The following is a 19,061-nucleotide window of genomic DNA, read 5'->3' on the forward strand; positions in this document are numbered from 1 at the left end:
TTTCGGAAACTTCATTCAAAATTTAGTGACAAACAATTTATCTATTTTCGTTCGTAGCCAATCAAAAAGTAACCTCCCTCTGCTATTTGCGTTCATAATTAGATGTTACTGAAGTGGATATGTAGCTAAATTGCTTTCACAAAATGTTGATTCGCTTTACTGCGTGAAAATTTTTGTTTCCTATTCACAATGCCTCAAACTTCCATAGCAACCTTTCGTGTGTACGTTGAAGTTACCATGAAGGTCAACTGGGATAGTTAGCTATAAAGTCTTAGGTAACTCACAATGTTTTAGTTCGCCTAATATTATTAGACATGTTGAAAGAGATATACGTACAAGTCTAAACTAATGTTGGTGATATCACAATGGCAATTGTGATTTATATTATCCAAAACTACGACTTTACAATTAAATAAACACAGTTTTCATATTTATACTTTTTACTGTGAATTAAACATGTTTCCTTAATGAGGAAAGCACAAATCAGAAAGAGGATATGATAATGTTAATTGGTAATGATTATGACATCTTTTGAAAACTGAACATTACAACAAGAAATTTGAAAAAAAAATATACTTTGGTATATTACATGTTGCATACATAGAGTTAAGAAAAGTACTAATAAACAACTAAAATCAATATCAAAACTAAAAAAAAAAAAGGAAAGGAAAGTGTTGTAACAATAATCTATGAGAATAAGTTATTAAAATTAGGTTAAATTACTTGAAAATATACAAAGTTTCTATATCAATAAAAGTGAAGGTTGTTTACTCGAACCTCTTTAAATTGCTACAATGATTTTATATTTGTCGCCAATTGAAGTCAATACCAGAAAACAAAACACATTTTAACAGAAAGTTGCATTTGTTTCCTAAAAGTATGCATGGTTACCTCTCTCCTCTGATAGATAGTGATGAACTTCAATAGGCGGTATATGGAAAAAGGGCATATACGCAAAAATACCATTTCGAGAAAATCGCTAACAAAGTTTTCATTGTTGAATACATAAATGCATAGTGCTTATTTCATTGGGTACCTATGATAAAAATAAACTTTGGAATTTAATGTATGGAATTATAGACATTTATACTTGCTGTGTTGAAAAAATATTTCAGAATGATGTAATCTAAAAAACACTTTATATGCCCTTTTTCCATAGATACAAATGTAATAACCAAATTACTTACATTATACAATGTTTATTACCAAATTTGCATACAACAAACATGGCATCAAATTGCAAATGCTTCCAGAAGGTGAAGTCTAACGATTAAATAATTTTTCCAGCCACTCTTTGTCTTCGTCCTTCAGAAATCTGTATAGAGCTCTTACATCTTTGATTTTTAGGCGGTTGAGCTCTGGATACGGCATGCTTTCAAGGTCAAGATGTATACGGTCTCGCGGTGCCCTCTGATTCCAAAAAATGAATGGCTTATACACAGGGAGGTAATTTTCGGAACAAAGCAGAGAGCCAGATTGGTTCACCTTTATCATGACATATTTCATAATCGTAAATGTGTGGCGGTTGGAGACAGGTTTGGATAGGAACAAATGGCTTAATCCGTTCTCCCATTCTTTCAATAAATTTCTATCCATTAGAACTTGAAACGGACTGGGGTTGCGTCTGCAGCAGACCATCGCAGTAAGATATGGTTTCGCTGTTGCTATGACTTCCTTTTTGCTGATGTGCTTCCTAATAAGTCCAAAATTGCGATCGCATTGTGAAAATGAGTGTCCACGTACTGGAAATACTTGTATTATTTCAAGATCATTGGTCTTGGCAAACCACGCTAAGAATTTGAGAATGGTGAGGTTCCGATTTTGACCTCCAGCTGCATCACAAAACAATACAATCGTCTTGACATTGGAGTATTCTTGAAGTTTCTTCACTAAACAGTCATACAAAAAAGAAGCCACTGAATTAGCATTCTTCTTACCATCAGTTTCCATGAAACAATAACAGTACGATGTATCATCATTGAAAACATGCACATTGAAACAATAGAGCCACAGTAGTCGTTTGTAAAACTGTGTGTTTACGTTTAGGCGGGGAACAGGAAAATTTTGAGCATAATCAAATTCCATCACTAAATAAGACATATCCTGTTTTGCCTTCTGCACATAACGATTCCTTATTTCTTTTCGTCTTGCTGCCTTGCGTTTATGAAGTGCATATGATAATGCACATTCAGCGCCGGGATTGTCTTTCAACGTTAGTTCACATGCAGCACAGTAATCACAAGTGTCGGTTTTGGGTCTAAAATAGGCATATGAAAATTCAGTGGAAAAGTAGCGGAAATATGTTTTGTAGTTCATACGTAGATTAGTGCCAGATTTCTCTTTGTAATATTCGCGGAAAAGCTCATAAAGTTTCTTTATCGATAGATTAGGATTCTCAAAGTATTTTAGATTAGTCTTATGCGAGCAATAATGACTGCAGTCACTGGGTATAGTATTTAAATGTTCTGCCATTAGCTCCAACACATTGTTTTGCAGTTTATGAGGCCTATTCGCGTGAGACCCCCTTACTTCCCTGAAGTCTGCATTTGCCAGTAGTTTACTTTGAATAACACGCAGCCGCTTCACGGACACTAGTAACAATTTTAGTATGAACTGCTGACACACCGGCATTTTTCTTCCGTTAACACACAACGAATACGACCAAGTGTGCAAACGTTCCTTCTTGGGATTCACAGTCCTCTTTCCAGACGACGTTTTGCTTCGTTCCATACAGTTAGCTAAAAATGAGTCCTGGCATGATTTCTCCTGTTGGTTGTAAAATCCTGCAAATATTTCGTTTTGTGTATCCACAGAAAACTGTTCCCAACATGATTTAAGACAACAGTTAGAACAATACCTGAAATTTTTGCTGCTGATACGTTTCCCTCCAGCATTGACATACTCTTCGCCTCGAAGATGCTTACGCTTAATATCTTCTTTCTTCTTGTTTCTTCGCTGAATATATATTTTCTTACCCTTCTTCATGCTTTCCGCAATACTAGAATCATTGCTGTTACTAGCGTTCATGTTTAGATTTAAGATATAATCACCACGAAACACAATGGACTGCAGTACGAATCTATTACCGCCAAAATACAGCTCTGCACACGACACAAAAACAGGAGTACCAACCTCAATTTTTAAAATATCTTGATGAAAATTTCACCACATATTCTTGAAAGACTGGAGAATTCGATAAAATGATCTCCGGAAAAAGGGCATATAGCAATATATGCCCTTTTTCCATATACCGCCTCTTCTTGCTGGAGCATAACTTAAGATATAAAACCTAAATTACCTCTTCATTACCTTGATTGCGACATTGTACAATTTCAACGGTACACGTTGATCCTCAGTCACCTATTTCACTTATTTTATAATAATAATTTCAAATAGTAACGTTTGATATTTCAATTGTTATAGACATTACCATGAAAATGTTTAGTAAAGTTTGTTACGTTATATACAATTGTTTTTGGTATTTATTCCAATTGACCTAGATAAACCAGATAAAGCTATTTATTTACAACTTGTAATAATAATCGTTGTGATAAAGTAAAAATTGTATTAATACTAGTATATCCAATTTTCTGAAATGATTCTTCATTAAATAATTTCTTGTTCCACACTAAATATGTGACATTAATTATTGTCATATATACTTTTTGTGTTTGATAACCCACTGAAATAGTAAAAAATATTCAACTTGGAGCAAAAAAAAAAAAAAAAAAAATGCAATGTTAACAAACTTATTCCAGTATGTTTAACACACTGATCTCGTTGCGGGGTGTAAGTTTACAGTTTATAAAACATTGCATTGTCAACACAGATACACATACATCGAAAACTATGAGGGAAATTGAATCAATTGACCTGAATGAGCAGTTGGTTGCAAAATGTAGGCAGTGTTGCCACAGTCCTATCTCTGGAGTGGGCTGAAAAATAGTACCAAATTGAAACAAAAAGGACTGAATTCATTATTTTATACCAGCGTAATACATGGCTCTATAACACGAAACTAAAAGGGATGAAGTTTTAGCACTCCCCCCCCTCTTCCAAAACTGCAAACCAAGAAAGTACTCTTTTTAAAAACATTTAAATAGGAGTAACCCGAACAACCGTGGAAGTAGATGAAACTTTTATTGCACGTAGGAAGTTTAACAGAGGTCACAAATTAAAAGGGAAAACAGTTATCATTTTCGGTATGTATTGTAAGGAAATCAAACGCGCCTTTATTTCAAAATGACCAATAAACCAAAAAAGTATTATGGCCATATACAGAGAAAAATCCATTCTTCGGATAGCGTTATATTGTACAAATATACGGAATCCTCTTGCTTACTACAGGGATCACTGCGGAGCATACGTTATCCATATGCTACATACGCACTGCCCTTAGATGTTACGTCATGCCGTTGCTGATGTCTGATATCTAACACGGTTTCTTATATTACATACATATATGTATGTTACATTCCTCAGCTGTATGTTATATACGTCCACTTGCACTTGAGATCCTGACCGCCTATATTGTTTCATATGGAAAGTACTTATAGATGGAACACTTATACGGAAAGTATTATAAAACATACGTTTTCAGTTACACGTCTGCTGTACGTTAAGTCCAAAAACTACAAGAATTACGCATGTAACCTAGCTTTCTAAGTACGCCACCTACATTTTTTTCTCAGTGTATGAACAAATATAAAACTAGAAACAAATCAATCATCGAGTTTGTGTGTAAATAGTACGTTATAATAAAATATTAAAATATAAATTAATGCTCCTTATTCTTGTTCATTTCACGACCGAAGGAGAATAATAGAATGTAAGAAGAATATAAGGTAAGTAAACTGACATTTGTAAAAAAAAAAAAAAAAAAAAAAAAAATGTACAACTGGTCTAGGAACGACGAATGGGAATTTTAAGCTGGTTACCCACCGTCACCGTATAACGGGTGTCCGCGGTCCGTCGTGCAGAGTCCTAGAACCTTCCCTGAAAGACATCAAAAGAAAGAGATGTAGGGATGACAAGTATTTGTTAAATGGTGCTGAATTGGGTAGAATAGTACCAACTTTTCCACAAAAGGGGCTGAAAATGCCAGCGTGGTACCAACGGGCCGATGAATGACAAAAAGGGCTGAATTTGGTACAGTTGTACCAAGTGTGGCAACAGTGAATGTAGGTGAAACAAATGAACAATAAGTCAACTTAGACACAGTTGTCTGATAGAAATAACAAGGAAGTCTGCATACTAGGAATATGCTAATTTTAACAAAGCACTCCCTCTCAATATTTGAATTTCTTATCTCTTTTAAAATTAATTACTCGATTTCCTCCAATAACTACCAGTTCTTGTTGATGAGAAGAATTTTTATTCAGATATAAAGAAGTGTAATTAATTGGTATTCACAATCAATTTCCATTGACAGATCTGTCAAGGTCACTTGGAAACTTCGTTGAATATGAATCAATAATTACTTCTTTGAAGATGTGTATGTGTTAATTAGAGAAATTACAAGCAACAATTATAGAAATGAATCATCGTTAACGTTTCATATTTAATATTGCTTGTTAAATTACTACACTGCAGAGTTTGTTGAAACCGTGACTACATTGGCATTGAACTGCGGTAAGAATTCAACATCTTACGTTTTAATTAATTACCTGTTTAATTACAATGAGTCTGCTCTTTTTTTTAATGCTTCTTGTTCATCATGCAATCAATACAACAGAGTTAGCAGTCTGGTTTATTTTCTATTAGTCTATATATTACAATGCTAGAAAAAAATATATGTTTGTGGCCAATCCTTTCGACAATGAGATCTCAAAAACCACGAGTGCTAGAGACGTGCCATTTTTGTTAGTCTATTCCAAATTTTGTGTAGATTTGCAAGTTCTCATTCAAGTTTTCAAAAAAAACTTGTCTTTAGTTTCCTATTCCACATTTTAGATGTCGTTTTGGCCCTATTGACCCATGTAAAAGGTAACCAGTAGAGGAGCTACGTATAGCGGGTTGATGGACATTTCAGGCACTTCACTTTAATATGAATGAAAAAATTTATTGCAAGCTGGCAACTTCGAAGGCTTGTTGACCCACAATGACGTGTGCTCGGATATGAAATTATAAGGAAAAATTATTTGTATTTGGTATCAGCTATTACCTATTCAAACTTGCCACAAATTCCCCCCAATATTCTATTTACTAAAATATTAGATTTATATGTTTGTCTATAGCAATTCACTCTCTTTGAGAATCTTCTTATCCTTTGTTCGTAAAGGGACTTGCACTGATATAGTGAGAAGTGAGAAGGAGATTCACGCTCATATTAACGCTGTGAGCTGTGTAAATAGCGCAGGTTCAGCTAGTTAAGTTATAGAAGTATTTTGATCAGAAAAAGGAAAGAAATATGCTTTGATAACTGCTTTTACACTATGAGAACAATATATTTTTTTCATTTTAGTTGATATCAATATTAAAACCACGTGTTATGTTTTTTGAGAATACACTAATATTCATGGTAATTTTCTATAGCCTACTGGTTTCCATACGGAAAATGAAAAACAAATAAAATAAAATATTTCGCTTGGTTACTTCGATTATTTCTATTGTCGACAAATACCATTCGACAAACACTTGAAAAGAAATGGGGATATAATACCCCGGTACATCAATTATTTATTGATTTTAGAAAGGTCTACGACTCGGTTAGGAGGGAAACATTGTACAACATTCTTACAGAATTTGGAATACCAAAAAGGCTAGTCAGATCAGTTAAGACGCGTTTAAATGAATCCTAAAGTAAAGTCCGAATAGCAAAATTCTCGGCAACAGCTTTCACGTTGAGAATGGCCTGGAACAAGGAGATGCATTGTCACCATTGTAATTTAACCTTATTCTGAAGTACACTATAAGAAAAATCAAAGACAGTGAACAGGGTCTGTACTCACCAGGTTATAGCGTATGCTGATGATGTAAATACAATAGGGGATGATAGGAGAACAATAGAAAGAAATGCAGATGTTTTATTGAAAGCGTACAGAAATATGAGTTTGGAAGCAAACGCAGAGAAAACTAAATGCATGGAAGTCACCGGGATCGTAATATTGCCAATGATGGATGCGCCCAAAATCATATAATAATTCGACAAGGTAAATACTTTTAAATATAGGATCAACGTTAACAGACCAAAAACATATATAAAAAAAAATTAAATGTCGACTGAAAGCTTGAAAGTCGTCATTTATTCAGTTCAGAGACCTATTTTCTCTTATGTTGATTTCTCCTGTTGTGTTTGGACAACCTTGAGAAAAGTCATGGCTGGACTTTTCGATATGTATCGTTGTTATCTTCACTGACATGAGTCTAAACACGGAAGTTAGGATCACGCGTTAAAGTTGAGGTATTAATGACTCTGCATAGAACCTTCTGTGTCTTTCTGGTACAGTCAAGTACAAATTTAGTTTATAGTTTCATAAGTGCGAAAGAAACTTATTTATTTATATAACTGCCCAGTGAGTAAACACAAATTTACTTCTTAAAAATATGTCGAATTTAGTTACTGTTTAAATTTTTTTAATTACAGTTTGAAGTGCTAAAACTAACGAAGGAAAATAAAGCGCCCTTGGTACAAGGTTCTTCCAACAATTATATTTTACTGAAAAACAAATTCATTTTATGATATATGAATTTTCTTAAGTGAAACGAAATAAAATATTTAAGTTTAACGTCCTACGTTTATGCCCTTTAGGCTAAGGAAGACGATTATTAGGGCAAGTGATTGATGGATGAACTGGTGGAATGAGAAAGTGGGAGAGAAGGAGAATACTTCGAGAAAAAGCCACGGATACAATGTTGTCCACTACAAACTTACTTGATCGGGGATGGAAAATTCTTAATAATGGCTAAGATATTGCAAAGACTGTTTGTAGTAGGAATCTAGTAGTTTCTTTTCACAATATAGGAAGGAATTTTCTTCTTGGAAACAGAATTACTTACATTCTATAGAAAGTTATATCACCATCATCATAGGTATTCTGCGTTTATTGGCAGGTCACTTGCCGCAGCTGAGAAGCTTCCATGCTCCACGATCCTCCGTTAACCTTTTCGTCTTCGCGTATGATCTTTCTGTTTTAATATTATATAATTAATTGTAGTCTCCTTCGCCCCCTCCCTCTCTTTCCCGCAACCATACCCTCTAGGACGTCCCTCATGATACAATCTCTTCTTAGGCAATGTTCCAACCAGTTTCTCTTCCTCTTCCTAATAATATCTAAAAATGTTCTTTTCTCACCCACCATTTCTAACACTCTCTCATTTGTTTTCCGCTCGACCCAACTAACTCTTTCCATTCTTCTCCACACCCACATTTCGAAGGCTTCCAGTCGATTTTCGTCACCCTTACGCAATGTCCACGTTTCTGCCCCATACAGCACAACACTCCACACGAAGCATTTTATGAGTCTTTTTCTCATCTCTTTGTTCAAGGTCCCACAAAACAGACTTTTCTTTCTTTTAAAGGCTTCTTTCGCCATTCCTATCCTTGCTTTTATTTCACGTTCGCATTTCATGTCATTACTAAGAACACTACCCAGGTATCGAAAACTATTCACTTGTTCTATTTTCTCCCCTCCTACTTTTATATTTGACAGACCCCTTCGTTCCAATAGAAAGTTATAAGAAGAATAATAAGGACATACTTGCTTAGCAAGCAGAGATTACAATTAAGAACCTGTTATTGTTTCGGCTTTTACCCATGATTCATAGTTACATAATAAAATAAATATCTTTGGGCGCTCAAAGTTTCAGTAGAGGCCGTCGATCCCGCTTTTCTCTCACCTTGAAGAAAGTATTGAAAAAAAGAAGGAACGGGACCAAGGAATAAAATAGAGCGCTGTGCAAAACTGGTTATATTAATACAGCAATATGATATCAGAGATAGTACAAGATACCCGTAACACAAACACTTTGTTTCTGTGGATTTGATGCTTGTGTGAGAATTTATTCACAACACAGAAGTTGCCATCTCTGATGGAATGAATGAAGAAAACTATACATAAGTGCCCAGCATAACGCAGTTTTCAATATTATTCATATTTTCAAATTGTTAATAAAAAATTAATCATTTAATTTTTTATTAACTCTGCTGAAGACAGTAAGAGAATCACGAGAAACAGAGGCGAATCTAGCCCGGGGCCGAGGGTCCTAGAGCCCACTTTCGAATGAAAAAAATAATTGGAGTTATTACTTATATATTTTTGAAAGTTTATAGTAAACTCATGATATATCTATCATAGTTTGGGTTCTGGGTGGTCTCCCAGTTTTTAACTTCTCGATCCTCCACTGAAAACAAACATTTATGAATAATTTGTTTTATTTATACATATTTCTGAACATTAGAAGCATTTATGACCTTAAGCCTGTCGCCTATGAAGGGTGGCTTCACTCAGCATTCATCTATTCAGGGAATGGGAAAGGAAGAAAGGAAGCGGCCTGAGATTTTTATCTTAGGTACCATCCCGGCATTTACTTGGTGTGAATGAGGAAAACCGATGAAGAAACCTCACTTAGAATAGCTGGTCTGAAAAAGTTGTTACAAATATTATTTCATTAATTGCTTTCGTATGTATGAATCTCCTTGAGACTAAAAGTGTAAGTGTGAGATGTAAAACTGAAAGATTTTCACTTACAATTGTAGAATTATTAGGATCACACAAGTAAGTGAAGAATTATTAGGATCAGACAAGTAGGACTTACAGTATAATATTGTTAAGTTACTACGTCCCTCCGTCAGTTACTTATTCCCCACGATGACTCTTGAACGGAATCATTTTTATTTTTTTGTCTTCGAAATAGATGTCTGGAGCTATTATCAGGGCCGATTACGTTAATAGAGTCAACGGGTAACGGGTAAAGGCGACTTACAGGGTGGTCCGGAAGTGGGTGTACCCTCCCTTAAGTTTCAACAGTATAGTGTTGGTTATGGTAGAATGTTTGCACACAGTTATCTTGAAGTCGTAAGAGTCATAAACATAGTTATGATCACCATCCATGTCGTAACACAGCTGAATTCTATGCCAAGTTCTCGCAGATGTTTTGCGTAGATACACCGGAATCACGAAAGTAAAAGCGTGTTCGACATCTGCTCGTAATTCCTGCGTTGTGTGATATCGAGTGTTTGTTACTTGTTGCTTTATGAAACGCCAGAGAGCATTGTCTGATGTCGTCATATTGGGACTTCTTGGAGGCCAGGCAAAGGGAGCTGGTGAAGATGCACAACCTCTTCCAATCCAGCGGCCAGGAAACGTCTGATTCAGGTAATTGCGCATGTGAATCGAGAAGTGCGCTCGTGCTCCATCCTGCTGTATCACAACAGTGCCTTTCATACCATTTTCTTCCAGTTGAGGCACCAGCTACTCATTAAGCATCTCCAGGTAAGAATGTCCATTAACATTGTCTTCGAAGAATTAGGGGTACGTCCACTTCCGGACCACGCTGTACATCCGTCCGTTAGTCCACAGAAAAACCCATGAACGAAAACGAATTTTTTATTTATTTATTTATTATTATTATTATTATTATTATTATTATTATTATTATTATTATTTTTGCTATAGACTGCTAGAGTGATTATCTCGGTCGAATAGGTTAATGAAATAAAGTCGTTAACATCTATACCAGTAAGGATGACTAACTGTCTCTGTACATATCCAGTTTTCTACTGTTGACAAAAAGGTAGTAGAAGTGACACATCTCGCCGTTAGATGGCAGCAAACATCCTCCAAAAGTTGACATCTAGAGGACGAAATTGAAACTTCTAGTGCGTAATCTTTTTTTTTTTTTTTTACTGTCTACCAAAGATATTTAAAAAAAAAACAATTATTTCTCTCCATTACTTGGGTTATGTTTATCCATCGTTAAACGTGTCTATTATCCTATAATTTGTGATAAGAAAAATTAAATTGAAATCCACCTAGAAGAACGCGGTTTTTCATAGCGCGAACGTCCCTTGCAACTAATTAATCTCCCTATGCAAAGTATTTCTTGCAAATATACAAACATTATTAAGTTTTCTAAGGTGCACAGGGAAGGATGGTGAGAAGCTTGCCATAAAGCTAATTAGTTTCCAGAGTCTATATTCCTTTCTGGTTTAGCATTGGTTCGTCACTAGTACTCATCGCAATTATCGAAGTTTCCTTGCTTTTCCTGTGGAAAACTTGTTTATCCCTTTGAGTTGGTGCATTTGTGTATTCCTTATGAAAGCGCAGGAACGTAGATGTTTGCTTATCGTGTAAACATGGTATAATTGATTGGTTGGTTAGTGTTTCTTTTCAGTACTAAGGCCATATGAGACGTGGCCTACGTGTAACGTGAGCCCGAACAATTGTTGAAGGTTTTAATTTTAAAAATGTCCTGCCGAAAATTAAACCAGTACTCTTTCATCAAAGTTGAGCGGGGTAGACCAGCGAGAAAAAGTAGACCAGCGAGTTTGATCTAAGGCAATACGAATTTGGAAGCAACGTTATCGTGTAAGATGTTTTCTTTTTTGGAGGTTCACTTGTTTTCAATCACTTTCTTTCTATTTTACTTAATGTTCTACCCATGGGGGGAGGGGCACGGTTGGCTCAGTGGTAGAGCGCTTACCTCTTGTGCGTGGGATCCCTGGTTCGATCCCCGGCCAGGTAAGTTTGTGGTGGACAATACCGCGTAAGTGGGTTTGCTCGGGGTTCCCTGTTTCCTTCCACTTTCTCATTTCATCAACTCTTCCATCATCATTCACTTGCCTTAATCATCGTCTCTCTTAGCCTAACGAACATAAGTGTGGGACGTTAAAGTCAAAGATTTGTTCTTCCTCACTCCCATTAGTTTACAAGGACATTTCCGTAAAGATTACATTGCATTTCTAAAATTCAAATAAAATCTAACTGAATGAATAATACTAAAACTGGTGACAAATCAAATCCGTTGATAAAGTGTCACATTAATAAAAGCACAATTTCGCACATATCAAAATTATTACTTTTTTGTTTATTGCAGCTACTTCACGTCTTTTGACAGTTAAAACTTTCTATTTCTCCTTTGTCAAAAGAGATAGATCTTTTGTATTCTTGATGCTGAAAAGATTTTCAGAAAATAGGAAAAGCAATTGATTATGCAACTTCTTTTAAGTCTTTATTTTCTGCACAAAAGCGACGTGTCCTACATTCCTTTTAAAACAAGGAAAAAACAAAGTAATACAAAATACTTCCAATGTTATGTTCTAATGCAGGTACTTGATCAAAGTGAGCTATTTTTAGATCTTGACTTATACTCCATTCACCTGGAGCTTTTAGCGCTCGAGGTGAATGGCCCTGGCTAGCTTCTATTTCAGAAGTACACAAACATCCCTCCTTCTCCAGCCAGAGATAGGAGGTGGGAGTATAAGAGAGGTTTAGGGTATGCGTTGTGGGTCGCGAAGAACAAGATTGTGACCTTGTTTTTGTTCAATGAAAGAGGTCACGGGTGGGTTTGCCAAGGTTCTCGCGCACAGACTTTGGCTGCGCGTACGCTGACCTTCCTCCCTATTGATCCAGTAAGTTCAGTGACCTAACGCACTGCAGCATAGCAAATATGAGAAATGACATACATGTTACTGAATTTATTGTGACACAATATTTATATACATTAAACCAGTACATAGCAATTTCAAAAACAAATTTACAAAATCAAGTAACACTTATATTACAATTCATTCTTCCGTGCAAATTACTGCTGAATAGATGGATTATACGAGTATATTGATTTGGGGTCACTGACCTTGTAAATGTCTAATAGTATTTAACTAAGTTAAATCTTACATTATCTCTGGACTTAATGTGGAATTCTCCCTTAAGACAAGATTGTTTTTAGAACTTTGATCTATTTATTTTAAATTTAGACGTCAAATTTAACATAAACAATAGAATGAATATCTCAGTAACTTTTATAAAAGTATCACTGATTATCACTTATCTAAGTTGTCATTTTTATATGTAAAATGTAGTGATGGTTCCAACTTACTTGACAGGCACGAATTCTCTGACTTTTCCAGGTTCTCCAGGTTTAGTGGGTGCCGTAATGGTAGATATTACAGTTTCATCTAGACCAGACTTTGAACTTCAAATTACATGGAAGTGGTTATTTCATCCTTATGCCAAGTAACTATTAGTAACATATATATTAGTATTTATATCAATCTTGTCTGAAACGGTGACTACAATAAGCAAAAACTGTATGTCTAAATCATAATATACTCCGAATGAAAAGTAAAGTAATTTGGAGAAAAGGTTAAAACGCCAGTTTCAAGTAACGCAATGATAGCCAACCATAAATTTTAAAAAGGGGAAATGTATTTATCTATCAATTTTGCATTTAATTCATTTAAAATCCACTCCCCGTTCAAGAAAACGATACGCAGTATTTAACATTAGTTTTAAGTATTTGTTTTGAATATATGAAATGCGAACGTGAAGTGAATGCAAGGGCAGGATTTTTTCTTTTTTAAAGATTAGGAAATGTAGTGATACCTTGGAATACGAACGAAACATTCGAGCAAACTTTCCCTCGAAATACGAACGTTGCTTTGCATCTCGTCTGATGTTTGCTAATAATTTAATGCTGTCGCAGAAGGGGATGTCGCAGGCCGAAGCGAGCAAGAAGTTCGGAATCCCGCGCCCCACATTGCTTAATAAAGTCCACGTTAGGCACATGGGAGTGTCCGGGCATCCACCTGTGTTGGAAGAAGTTGAGGTGTAAATACTTGCCAAGTCCCTGGCTACGGCAAGCAGTTGGGGCTTTCTAATGACATCCAGCGTTATTCATCACATGACATCCAAGTACGTGGAGAAGCAGGGGCAAGTTGTGGAGCATTGGAAAGGAAGGAAGAACGTCCCAGGCCCCAACTTCGTGAAGGCGTTCGCTGCAAGGAACAACTTAAGTGAACGATTGGAAACGAACATCAAGGGTGCAAGAGCACGAATTGGAAATCCAGAGGTCAAGAAGGTCTTTCAGAACATAACCAGTGTCCTGGAGACTGCTGAACTTAAGAACAGTTTCAACTACGACGAAACCTGTATCGTGGATGATCCTGGAGTTGCAAAGGTTATTGTTCCTCGAGGATGTAAACGTGTGGAGCGGGTGATGGAACATTCTAAATCGTCAACAAGCATCATGTTCTGTGGATAGGCAGACGACCACCTTCTGCCACCAATGGTTGTATACAAGTTCAAAAATATCTACCAGAGGTGGACAAAAGGACGCCCACGAGGAACCAAATACGCAAGCTGCCCAAGTGGATGGTTTGACATGAACTTATTTGAGACATGGTTCTTCGATGTTCTTGTCCCACACCTCTACATGAACACGCCTCCGAGTGACCTTAAGATTGTTATTGGAGACAATCTCGCCAGCCATTTCTCCCCTTCTGTCATTCAGGGAGCCAAGGAGAGGAACATCTACCTGGTTGCTCTGGCACCCAACTCAACGCATCTGCTCCAGCCACTGGACGTGAGTGTGTATGGACTACTAAAGAAGAAGTGGAGAGCCGTACTGAGATCATGACGGAAGGAGACTCGACGAAACGGATCAATTCCCAAGGAACAGTTTTCTGGTCTACTGTCCCGACTCGTGGATTCCCTGGCTTCCACCGTAGGCAAGAACCTGAAGGCAGGATTTCGCGCTACAGGTCTGGTTCCCTTCAACGTTGAAGCTTCTCTCTTAAAGTTACATAAAGAGCCCGATAGCACTCAAGTCGAGAGAGACATGAAGGGAAGTATCAGGGTAGAAGAAGGAAACGTCGGAGAGCCCTTGGTGACGGAAGAGGTGGTCGTCGAGGAACCAATGATTGAAGAACTGGAAACTGGACAACCATCACAGCTCAAAAAGAAACCCTGCCAGAAAAAGAATGCGAAGAAAATAAAAGGGTATGACGAAAACACCTGTGCCATCTGTATGTGTGACTTTCGAAATTACAAACGCGGAAAAGACTGGATTCAGTGTGTTAGGTGCAAAAAATGGGTGTTTGGGTTTTGTAATAATGGATCCAAAAATCCGCAGTATGCATGTTATGATTGTGATGTTGACGATTAAGGTTATCATTCTGTTGTTACATGTAAAGATATGTCAAAAGTAAAGCTTTAAGAAAAACTTGTATAATGATGTAAAAAAGAATAAAGATTTCTGGTTTTAAAAAGCATACAGCATATACATGGCCAAAACAGTGTTTTACACTAGATTTACATTAATTCGATGTTAAAGTAACCCCATACGTCGGGAACTTTAACCTTACGCAGCCAATACATAAGGTGTCAAAGTAGTTCCACCTCGGGAACTACTTTGACAGGAAGTTCTTTCATTTTCCCCGCCAAAACTTACTTGCAGAAACTTAAGTTCAGTAGTGGGTGTGGTAACCTAGATACCTATTGTTATAATGAGAATAGTACCATTGACTGGTTGCAGCTAGTGTCCCCTGTACACATCTAAAATAGTACAAAACCTGTCAAAGTAGACCCGTTTTACGGTACTTTATTATGGGATCGTGATCCATGACAAAAGGTCTGCTTAGCATCAATCGAAGTTTCTAATGAAGCACGAATGTTTCTAATGAAGTCTATTAGAAATTTCGGAAGAATATACTAACAATTAATAATCAAATGTCCTGATGTAATTTATTCATAAATTAAACACGAGAAACCATTTTAGTTTCAGACAATTTAAACTAAACCTATAGTTCCCAATTAACAGAAATCAAAGGGTTCCAAAACCATCACTAAATGTCTTCCACTTAAAATAAATAACCTCTTGTTATACATCTAAATCTTCAATTGCAACTAATTCACAAGATATCCTATTTCAGTTAACTGACTTAATCTAGATATGCCAAATTATAATTTCAAACTTATCAATATGAACATTAGGAATACAATTAAGTCATCTTGTTTGTAAAACAATAAGATTACAGGACCTAGGTTTGCCGAACGTTCCTGAAGAAACATGCACACAAACTAGCGATGGAGAATACTAGCAAACGAGCCTTTGGAGTACATTTGTAGATGTTCATTACTATTAATTACTACAAATTCCATGCGTCAGTTACACCAACGACAACAACTTAAATTGAAACTTAACAGACGCATCAAACTAGGTTGGAGAATATTCAGAAGAAACAATTTTACATTGAAAAGTAAATGACGATGTGCCTGAAATAGCAAGTTTCTAACGAATGTATTCTACCTGCTTTGACATACGGATCGGAGACTTGGACCCTTACAAAATCAGACATTCGTCGTCTTCAGACTACACATGTAGAGATGTATGCTCAGAATGACCAGGAAAGATAGGAAAAGAACCACATGGATCAGGAAGTTGACAGGAGTAACGGATATAATCGCGAAAATAAATAGATTAAAATGGCAGTGGGTGAGATATATTGTAAGAAGAACTGATGACAAATGGACAGACGTAATCTCAAGAGACAGAAAACGTCCTAATACGAGGGGATGTGATGAAGTTTATAAAGATTTTGAGTTAACTTCGAACGTTTTGCCCAAGACAGATGTTTGTGGAGAAATATTGGAGAGATCTCCACCGAGCAGTGGATCGATAACGGTTGATAATAATGATGAATAACAATATTAATAATGTTATTAGATATGGGACGCGAAAAATAACAAATAGGCCTACTAGATACGTATCATATTACTAGTAATTATAAAGACAATTCGTTGTGCTTACAATTACATTCAAATAAGCTAAGAAACATTGAATGCTGAACTGATGGAAATCGAAGCCCAGTCTCCTGCGTGCTGAGTAGTTGTTTTACCACTAAGTAAGGTTCTCTCAACATTTCTTACTTTTCATGAGTGTGTTGTCGTTTTCAGCACCTCACCAAAGTCCGGTAACGCTGTGGTCTCCAACAATACCCTATGTTTTTTTTTTCATGTTCCTCCCAGCAGAAGGTGACCAAATGTTTGAATTAAAAAAAAACTCTAGGTAGACATGTTTGGTCTTTTTTTTTTTCCAGATGCATAGGCATTTTATTAGCTTTTCGATTGGAAACGCGTAGATGCTCGAGGTCCATGGAAGAGAAGTTGCTTACGTGTGAATATAACATTTCATATGATATTAAGTTTACGAATATTATTTTCTAGGTTAATCGATATTGCAATCCCGAAGCTCGTTTCCAGTTTTCCGCAATGATATCCCACGAGAATGGAGAATAAGATATGGATCCAGCTGTGCAGAGTAATATCTTCAGAGAATTACATACGCAATCCATATTAATATCCTATGAAAATGAGAATTAGATAGAAAGGATACCTTTAAGACTGAGTTCTTTTTGCTTTACAGCAGAGAAAGAGAGAGAGAGAGAGAGAGAGAAAATGAGAATGAGTACTAACATCTTAAACGAAAAAATGTTTCCTGGTTGTGTTTCAATGAACCCCAGGTTATGGTCATTCCTGTACTGTTGTTCACACAAAGAAACGAACACTATGCATAGTGAGGTCATTGTACCGCATGAAGACACGAGTTATTGTTTAATGCAATATAATACGGCATTTTAAATGAAATTTGACGGATCACTATTGGACCGCGACACCTCTGGGAGCCCAGATGGACAGTTTCACATTCATGGATTATTTGAGCAAAACTGTCAACTCACAGTAATTCATTATAGTTTAAGTGTGACGTCTTAAATATCAAGAAATGTAACGAACACAACGAAATAAATGCCACTACATACTTACTATGTATCGGATGTTCTTGAAAATAACCAACCACTCTTTCATTATCCTCATTCTCAACTACTGGTCTGTCTTCTTGCTTGCACCTTGTATGAGCCCTGTGTTCTAAGTGTTATTTTCGTATGTCTAAATAATTGTACTAACGGTAGTCGTCGCATTGGGAATCGTTCCTGATATAACTTCCGAGCATAGGATGTATTTTGCCCCAGAGAAAAATGATGTCCGTGTACTCCTCATTGGTAAAAGCAGCAGCAACACCAGCCATCTCGTCACAAATGAAGTCAATTATTACTGGTTATCGCTACTAGTACAGACTATGACCATCATATAGAAAGACTGAAAAGCTATACAACAAGTTTCATCTAGAGATCATACGTAAGTGCGCCTTCGAGTTAGGCAACTGCTTTTCCATAGAGGTATGGGTGGTCATCTGCTTACGTATTGTACGGTGCAAGTCAACCACTTGGTACAGTATATGTATAGTTTCACGTGCAATGATTATGCACCGAGGCTAAGAGAGACGGTGATAAGAGGTGGATGATAATAATGGAATGAGAATGTGGAAGGAAAGGAAAAACCAAAGAAAATACACGCACACGGTGTTTGTCGGTTTGAATGTTTTAAATACAAGAATGCCTCTTTTACTAAGAAGTTCGGTTTATCAAAACTCATTTATATATTTACCCTGTTCGTGTGTCCGTCCAACCATCCAAGAGACAAAAGAAACTCAAGAACTACTTGATGGGTTACCATCAAATTTGGCAGGGAAGTATAGTCCGAGGGAAAGAGTCAAAAGTTGAGAATCGAATTCGATTATTCAAAGTCATTCCAGAATTCGAGAAAAAACTTTTCGATTTTTACGTTGATCACTACATAACAAAAACGATATTAGAGTGACAAGTGGTTTCTGCATTCAACTAAGAGTCCCAAGAATATATTCCATCGACATCCTTGACTCTATACTAAAATTGGAAGCGATAGAAATCCACTGCAATCCACGATTTCAATATTAATCTACTGTACATAGACCATGAACGATAAGAGATACTGAGAAGCTATTTTTAAATTGATTTAACGTTCTAGAAATATGTCTCGTATTCTCTGTTAATCCCGTATTCAAGTTGAAAGTATCAGAAAACAATCACTTCCGGTTTTGACGTTGAGGGATATAGAATGAAATCCATGGTAAATAGTAAGAAGCTATTTTCTGTAAACAATTAAGCGTCTCCAAAATAATCCCATCTTCACTCAAATTTCTTCACTAAACCTAGAAAGGGCAGAAATCTACCATTTCTAGTTGTA

The 19,061-nt window shown here is 36.3% G+C and overlaps 2 protein-coding genes across 4 annotated transcripts in view; one reads left to right on the forward strand and one right to left on the reverse strand.

Moving 5' to 3' along the window:
• The window catches only part of LOC145670244 (uncharacterized), a 206,995-nt gene that overhangs the window by 150,678 nt on the left and 37,256 nt on the right, over positions 1-19,061 (forward strand). Inside the window, exon 2 of one of the 3 annotated variants that reach the window (XM_081738651.1) lies at positions 13,070-15,163. The exons of the other annotated variants lie outside the window; for them this stretch is intronic. Coding sequence (XP_081594777.1) covers positions 13,819-14,202 — 384 coding nt within the window. The 5' untranslated portion in view covers positions 13,070-13,818 and the 3' untranslated portion in view covers positions 14,203-15,163. Of the gene's footprint in view, positions 1-13,069; positions 15,164-19,061 lie in introns of those variants that run through there. 3 annotated transcript variants of the gene reach the window in all.
• LOC145670243 (synaptotagmin-10-like) overlaps positions 1-19,061 on the reverse strand; it is a 354,389-nt gene that overhangs the window by 52,867 nt on the left and 282,461 nt on the right. The gene's annotated exons all lie outside the window — the stretch shown is intronic.

The sequence above is a fragment of the Thermobia domestica genome, chromosome 14 (assembly GCF_964235325.1).
Source record: "Thermobia domestica chromosome 14, izTheDome1.hap1.1, whole genome shotgun sequence".
Classification (NCBI taxonomy): Eukaryota; Metazoa; Arthropoda; class Insecta; order Zygentoma; family Lepismatidae; genus Thermobia; species Thermobia domestica.